The following is a 7,826-nucleotide window of genomic DNA, read 5'->3' on the forward strand; positions in this document are numbered from 1 at the left end:
AAGGCCTTCGCACACTGGATCCAATCGCTACTCTGACTGGTCCAACGAAAGTCAAGCAGAGAGTGTGTCGAGCGTGTTACCGGATTGGCATTTAAACACCATTACTCTCTTGCCACAATCAAATGGCAGCCTTGTCTTTTCGTCTGATGCTTCTTACTTTAAATCGAGAAGCCAATTGAACTTTCCTGTCATTATTATTGTTCTTCAGAAACTTAATGGACTATGATGATGATAATGATGATGATGATGATGATGATGATGATGATTGTGAGAAATGATGATTAGGGCTAAAATTGAATTTCACTTTTAATTCAATCAAGCAGTAGCTTCGTAATGCTTGACAATGGCTAGCTGATAAATCAAGTTAGGCTGATGTGCGAAAACCTTAAAACGGGCAGGTAGAAAAAGGTTCGTATCAACGAAGAGCCGAAGCAAGCGATTCCCTCGGTGAACGCGGTTAAACGCGTGATCCTTGTCTCTCTTTCTCTCTCTCTCTCTCTCTTTCTCTTTCTCTCTATCTATCTCTTTCTCTCTCTCTTTCTCTCTCTACCTATCTTTTTGGAGAACTCCGTTGATCTTTCTTATTCCACAGGCAAACCTTTCTTCATCGGTCTCACTTCAACTCCTTCACCACCTTCTTACACTTCTCCCACCAGAATTTTCTGAGATAGGGACTCTCTCCCCTCCACCTACGCACACATATAGAGACTCGGTTAGCTCTCAACGCCAGGTGTATCTACCTGGTGTACTCGCTAATAAACGTAAATAACTAAAATTACAATCATTTCTAGTCGATAATTTTTTTTTATTTGATCATCTTTCACATATTACATTCGTGAACTCGATTTCTCTTTGATTTCTTCGATCTTTACGACGAATGAAAAACATTTAAATTATTCTATTAATATTTCTATTAATAAAGATCTTTTTACCTTATGATAATGTCTGATCATGAATAGACTATTTCTACTTTGATTCATTCCTTCCCCCCTCCCCGCCCCCTATTATCCGGTGACTTTAAAGATAAAGTCTGATCGAACAAAGCGAATTCTACTTATTATCAATCTTATATGAAGGTCTGATCGAAATTGATCATTTTCACTTGCTTATAAACCATCACGTCAGAAGGATTTATCGTTTTTCAACGATCATACATAATTCATAAATATAAACGACGTTAAATCTTTTCCTACTTTTTCTATTTATAGAAAACACGTCGCGTGACTTTCGTAATTTTCTCATTTGTCAAAGGTCAAACATTTCATTGCTTAATGATTTCATTTAATTTTTATCATCGATTCGTCAAATTGATAAGAGATCACCCGTTGTGTGGTAGAACATTATCCACAAAAGCAGGTTGCATGTGCCTTGTAGAGCGCACAACTTTTGCTGTCACAAAACGCAAATGCTAACCAGATGCGCTAAGTATTGTTCGACAATGTTGAGGATTCGTAGATACTTCATAAGAATCTATTGATAGTATCTTTTTTTTTTTTCGTATAGTTAAAAGACAAAATGTTACGTGCTATATCGTATAAATAAAAAATCTTAAGATTAATTAATTAATTGATTGATTGATTGATTTATTAATTATTTATTATTTATTCCGATGCGTGCTTGAATAAAGAAATTCCAAGTTTAATGATCCCATAATCGTTATCGTTTCTTCCTTTCTTTTACCCTTTACTGATTTTACCCACGATAATATATTTAGATGATTAATTAATTAACAAATGTATACATGGAAACTCGTGCGTTTATACGTGCAACGAGAATAGTTAACGGTTTGCAATTGCATCTTTATGATACAATCATATGCATTTTGTATGGAAAAAAAAAAAAAAAAAAAAAAAGAAGAAAAGAAGAAAAGAAAAGAAAAAGTTTTGTTGCAGGAAATGACTGAGATGGTTTATTTTTTCTTTCCTCTTTTTTTTTTTTTTTTTTTTTTTTCCATAGAATACTTTATAATTAAGTCATATCTATCGGTGATAATTATCGTTCAAAAGATATATTCAGAGACCTTTTATGCATTTGTTTTTTTAACGATCTATAGAAGAAACTTAGTCATGTAAAAAAAAAAAAAAAAAAAAAAGAAAAGAAAAAGTTGTATGGGCAAACGTATGTGTTGTGGTTCCTTAGTCCTCTTATGCGTATACGCCAAAGGAAGTGGGAAACTAATCAAAGTAACGGTTCGTCCCGATTAGACAGCCAATACGCTCTGAAACTCATGGAAATGACTTTACGTAATTCCACGTAACGTTTTTGCAAAGTCTAATCGCCGTGCAATGTCCCGAGAAAAGACAGGGAAAACAGGAAGAGCATGTGAAAGAGAATTACCCAAGCAAAAGGAAGAGATTTGTTTCGGAAACTTTTGTCAAAGCTATTTAGATAGCTTATTGTTAGAATTGAACTTAAGAAAAAGAAAGAAAGAAAGACAAAAAGAAAAAAAAAAAAAAATCAAAATTTTCACTTCAATCAAATCGTATCACTAGATCTATTATTTTATTAACACGCATCAGTAAAAGTTACTATTTCTTTTATTTCTGTTTCTCTTTTCTTTTTTTTTTTTTTTTTTTTTTTTATAGTTTCATAGAAGTATAGTGGATTAAAATCGATAATAGTTTCTAATCGTTAATCGATGACTAGCATATTCTAAATAACTAGTTAGATGAATGTTTTTATCTAACTTTGATTATCAATCTCTTTTTTTTTTTCTTGTTTTTTTTTTTTTGATTGTTCAATCCTCGCCATCATTGACTCATCTAAATTTGTAAAATAAGATTTAACACGAATTTTTATTTTATCTTGTATGTCAAGACAGATACAGAGACAGAGAGAGAGAGAGAGAGAGAGAGAGAGAGAGAGAAAGAGAGAAAACGAGAGAGAACGAGAGAGAGAGAGAGAGAGAGAGAGACAGATCCCTTTCACGTGATTAAATGTCGAGGAAATTTTTTCTAGCTTGGTTATATATCAAAGAGGATGTAGAAAGTCACGAGATGATGATGTAACGTTAAAACATAGATATTAATGCTCTATGGCATCCCAAGTACTAACTCCATACTCTCTCGACTCAGCAAATATTATATATGGATGCTATAGTAATTCAAATGAAATAAGAAAACGTATGGAAACATGTATACATGCATATGCATATATATATATATATATATATATATATATATATATATATATATATATGCATATACATCTGGTGAGAATGTTCGAAACGATCAGATTTATCGATGGTATGTATGTGTATGTGTGTGTGTGTGTGTAACTCTTACTTTCAAAGTCAACGTACTTGTACTTGTAATTGGTGTTTTGCGGCCAATAAGAGTTTTCTTTTGTCAATTGCAAACCACAAACTACGTATGTGAATCAATTCATGATTGATCATACGTTTCATATTATCATTTTACTGTTATTAATATTGAATATTTCTGATACTATGTGTATACACATACACGGGCGCGCACATACTTATTTAGTTCTTATTTTTGTTTTGTTTTGTTTATAATAATAATTTACAAAAAAACAAATGGATACATTGGAAATTTTCTTTTTAAAAGAATTTCCATGGATATTAAACTCTTATAATATCACCATAGAATAATTCGTTAATCTTATAGAATAAGAGAAAATAATAATGAAGCAATTAGCATAAACCATAGCGATAGATACAGACTTTAATGGATTCTATTTTTATATGAAAACCTGTAGGAGAGTATGATATTTATAGAATGACATTAGTCGACATGCTAATTAACTGGTTAAGAAAAATCATATTCTTTTTAATTATTGGCACCAGCAAAGAAAGAAAAAGAATAAAATTCTTAATGATCATACGTCCTATGTGTAACCATACTGGAAGATTAATAATACTTGCATTCTCAATTATTAAACAATGTAATTATATTCACTCGTTTTTTTTTTGTTTTTTCTTTTTTTTTTATCGTATATATAAATTATACATTTCAGTAAGAAGAGAGTGAGAGAGAGAGAGAGAGAGAGAGAGAGAGAAAAAGAGATTTCATTTTAGCCTTGACATTTTGCTGATCTCATCAAGGTTACATTATTGTATGTATGTATTATTGTATGTACGTAGTATTGTGTGTTATGTGTGTGTTTACATGACGCTCGTTAATACCTGCCACGCCAGTTAGTTCCTGCTTCTCTCTCTCTCTCTCCCTCTCTCTCTCTCTATCTCTCTTTCTCTCTTTTTTTCTTTAGCATAGTATCAAATAGGATACCAATGAATCAGAAGCAGAAAATCTTGTAGTATTTCTATAATTTTGTATTGATTGAAATATAAAATAACATAAAAATGATTTCAATTGTATATTCTCTCTTTCTCTTTCTCTTACTCTCTCTCTCTCTATATATATATATATATCATTTGTTTTTCTTTTCTTTTGTTCTTTTAATATAACATTTACGATTATATACCTTCGTTTTGTAACAAGCTACGTTGTATGCACTGCGAGGACGATAGAAATTGCTTTCTTTTTTTTTAATCATTGCATTGGACTTAACTGTGCACGATTTATAAAGGCACGAGAATTATACGAATACTTAATGAATAAGATAATAATGATAATAATGATAATAATAATAATAATAATAATAATAGAGGCGGTTGCGTTTTCTTGTAATTCCATGATGCCAATGATAATATATATATACATATATATATATACATTTATATGTATATATATATACATGAACGATTAAGGGTTACGCGTTTTGTTCTAAAAATAAATTTGGATAAAATCTTAATGCTTCTATCGTATCGTCTCTGCAAGCTTTTCCATGTTTTTCCGTAACTAACAATCTTTCTCGTGCTAATAAAACAGATATTCCTTCGGATCGTGCAAGTTCCTCCGCAGTTATTGAACCTCTTTCCTGTAACTATAATCGATTTAAATTATAATAATTATTATTATACTGTTTTATTTTATTAAACTTTTCATATCGTACAAATAGTTATTATATCATACTTACTAAATCTGCTATAGAATCAGCAACTGCAAGATCATCGTGAGATCGAATTTGAAGAACCATAACACCACTGTCAAAGATCCTTAATACTATAGGCAAACTTAAAGAAGCTAATTGTCTACTAGCATTTAATAAATCTTCCGGTGACAAAAGTTCCAATCCTCTGGCTCGATTAACACGACAATAAACATCGGTCAATGTCATCATTCCACCTACGTCCTAAAAAAAAAAAAATATATTGATTATTATTTTCTATCTATTTTTGTCACATATCTATTTACAATTATTAATAATAAAAATATATTTTACCTTGATCGGTTCTTCTAAAATAACTGCAAGCTGCATAGCTAATTGTTTAAAATATTCATTACTACTTTTGTAAGCATCTCTCGTTACAGGATCATCGATACCTAGACTCATCAAATAAGATTTAAATCTAACAGTCTCATCCTCCGTGATGTCTCCTTGTCTCTCCTGCAATTTTCTTGAATTATTAATGTCGACTTTATAAATTAATCATTGAAAGTCACCCTTATTTTTGCAGAGATGGTTTTAGATATGGCCACCATATCTTTAGCCATTTCCATAAGCTTCTTAAGATCTTGAAATGCCTTAGAAATACTCTCATCCGTTGCCTTTTGTTGTTCTTGAAGACTCCTTTCAATACCTATAATACCCGTTCGTGGTTTTATTTGTGGCAATGGTTTAGATGTAATACGCAAACTTTGAATATTCATATCGGTTAATTGATATGGTATAGGAGGATCCGATTCCCAGGTTCTTTTTCTAAGTACATCTCTTAATTCTATTATAAAATTTGAATCCAAACCCTCTTTGAATGATAATTTAATATAATTAAAGGCACTATTCTCCGCTGGTCCAGGCATTTTATCTAAAAATATTTTAATTAATTAAATCAATTTTATTTAATATAAAATTTATAATAAATTATTAATTTCTTACCAGGAGATGGTTCAGAGAGATGTAAAATAACTTTATTGTTACGTCTAAAAGAAAATGGACCTGGAGATTCCTCTTCGTGGAAAACTACATATCTTAATGGTAATGAGAGGCAAGTGTTACCTCGTGGTATATCATCCGGTCTTCCCCAAAGTGCTCGATGTGTCGTAATATATAATTGTCCACCTTCAAATTGTGTCTATTAATGAAACATAGGTTAATTATTATTATTATATGATCTTATATGATTATATTTTTACATACCTTAACGTCTCCATCGTACAAACGTACACCAAAATCACGTCTGACGTTTAATTCGTTGGGTAGAAGACGAGGATTAGCATATTCAAACCTATTCATTGTAAAAGAAACAAGAAATAGTCAAAGTGAATACATATATCGAATTTTTTAATATTTTGACATTTATTTGTGCAAGCCAGGCATACCAACATTATTTCGAATAGATGGCGCTTAAATATACTGTTGGTTACACTGTTATCTCAACGTACGCAAACGCGAGCATGCTAGACAAAGAAAATTTATAGAAATATATATTAAGTTTAATTGTTTTTTTTTCTTTTCTTGTTTTTTTTTCTTTTTTTCTTTTTTTAGAGATTTTCGACTGCATCACATTTTTTTTTTTTTGAGACACACATTATAATAATCCTGAATCTTTAATTAAAACATAAAATTATTGTTCATATAATATAATAATTTAGTCTATACTTACCAAAAAGTATATTTTTAATTAATCTCTTATATATTGTCAAATGCATTGAATGTACTTGATTTTATTTATTATTGATTAATATTATACATCAGGCAATGTTAGAAATATGTTGTTTTCTCTATCTAGCATTTATTATGATTGAAAAGATAGTAGAACAAAGTTTTTAATTTTCTTTTTTCTTTTTTAGTTTTTAAATTTTCCCTCTCTTTTAGTCGCCATCTTGCATAATGTAATTTGCGAATCACAGATGAGCATGATGAAAGTTGCACTGTGATTGGTTCAATGTTCAAACATCTTATATGTTAATACGTAGTTAACGCGTTTTGAATAATGATAAACATTTGTTTGGTGTAAAATGTATTATTTCTTGTTGTATTAGTTTATTTAATCGTTTAAGTGAAGTGTTTTACTTTCAAGTGCGTTCAAGGCCGTCAATGAAGAAGTACAAAAAAGAAGAGAAATAGAAAAATTCGGCAGCAATTTTGATAATCGTTCCTCGAAGTAGTAAGTTGAAATTTTCTTTTTAACGATTTCTACGGGTTAATAAAAGTTATAAACTTTACAATATCAGTCACATTAGTTCAAATATATTTTGTTTTTTTCTGAATTTATTCAGTAAACGAATTGTGTAAATAGAACCGCAACCATGGTTAACAATGATCGTTTATAGTTAATAGTATATGATTCCCCGCGTGTATGATGATCCACGCTATATAATGATTAACGTCTTCTCTCATAATATATTTCTTTTCACAGTTTAATGTATTAAGATTAATTCTTATAACTAAGTACAGTACAATACAATGTGTAATGATACACTTTATATTTGTTTTTTTTTTTTTTTTCACAAGCACAAGCTCGAACGTACCTCATTAATTAATACTTAAGGGATCCATCATGTCATATTTAATATAAAAGGATTAAAAGAGTATGTACTAAATGGAATGATTATAATATTTATTTTAAGGCCAATAGCAATTATCTAACATGACAAGGATTAGTATTCATTTTATCCATTGAGATATACCGTTTGTCTTTGTAAATATTTATATATTCTTTGATATTATTTATTAAATACAATTAAAGAAAGTTATATTTATACATTGGATTAGACTTAATGGTTCCCTTAAATTTTTCT

The 7,826-nt window shown here is 30.0% G+C and overlaps 1 protein-coding gene across 1 annotated transcript; it reads right to left on the bottom strand.

The window, feature by feature from the left end:
• Window positions 1–784: 784 nt before the first annotated feature.
• Window positions 785–6,568, bottom strand: LOC124953549 (vacuolar protein-sorting-associated protein 36). The gene is made up of 6 exons (XM_047505079.1): window positions 6,223–6,568; window positions 5,962–6,157; window positions 5,529–5,890; window positions 5,308–5,472; window positions 5,002–5,217; window positions 785–4,908 (listed from the first exon to the last, which is right to left on the bottom strand). The coding sequence occupies exons 1-6, from the start codon at window positions 6,316–6,318 to the stop codon at window positions 4,735–4,737; spliced, it is 1,209 nt and encodes a 402-aa protein (XP_047361035.1). The 5' UTR covers window positions 6,319–6,568; the 3' UTR covers window positions 785–4,734.
• Window positions 6,569–7,826: the final 1,258 nt, after the last annotated feature.

This window comes from Vespa velutina, chromosome 12 (genome assembly GCF_912470025.1).
Source record: "Vespa velutina chromosome 12, iVesVel2.1, whole genome shotgun sequence".
NCBI lineage: Eukaryota > Metazoa > Arthropoda > Insecta > Hymenoptera > Vespidae > Vespa > Vespa velutina.

Excerpts from the sequence above, each read along its gene's own strand:
- LOC124953549 (XM_047505079.1), bottom strand. The coding sequence starts at position 6,318 with ATGAATAGGTTTGAATATGCTAATCCTCGTCTTCTACCCAACGAATTA. Across the intron at positions 5,218-5,307 it reads TTTTAGAAGAACCGATCAAG|GACGTAGGTGGAATGATGAC; the intron begins GTAAAATATATT and ends TTTTTTTTTTAG. Across the intron at positions 4,909-5,001 it reads CTGATTCTATAGCAGATTTA|TTACAGGAAAGAGGTTCAAT; the intron begins GTAAGTATGATA and ends AATCGATTATAG.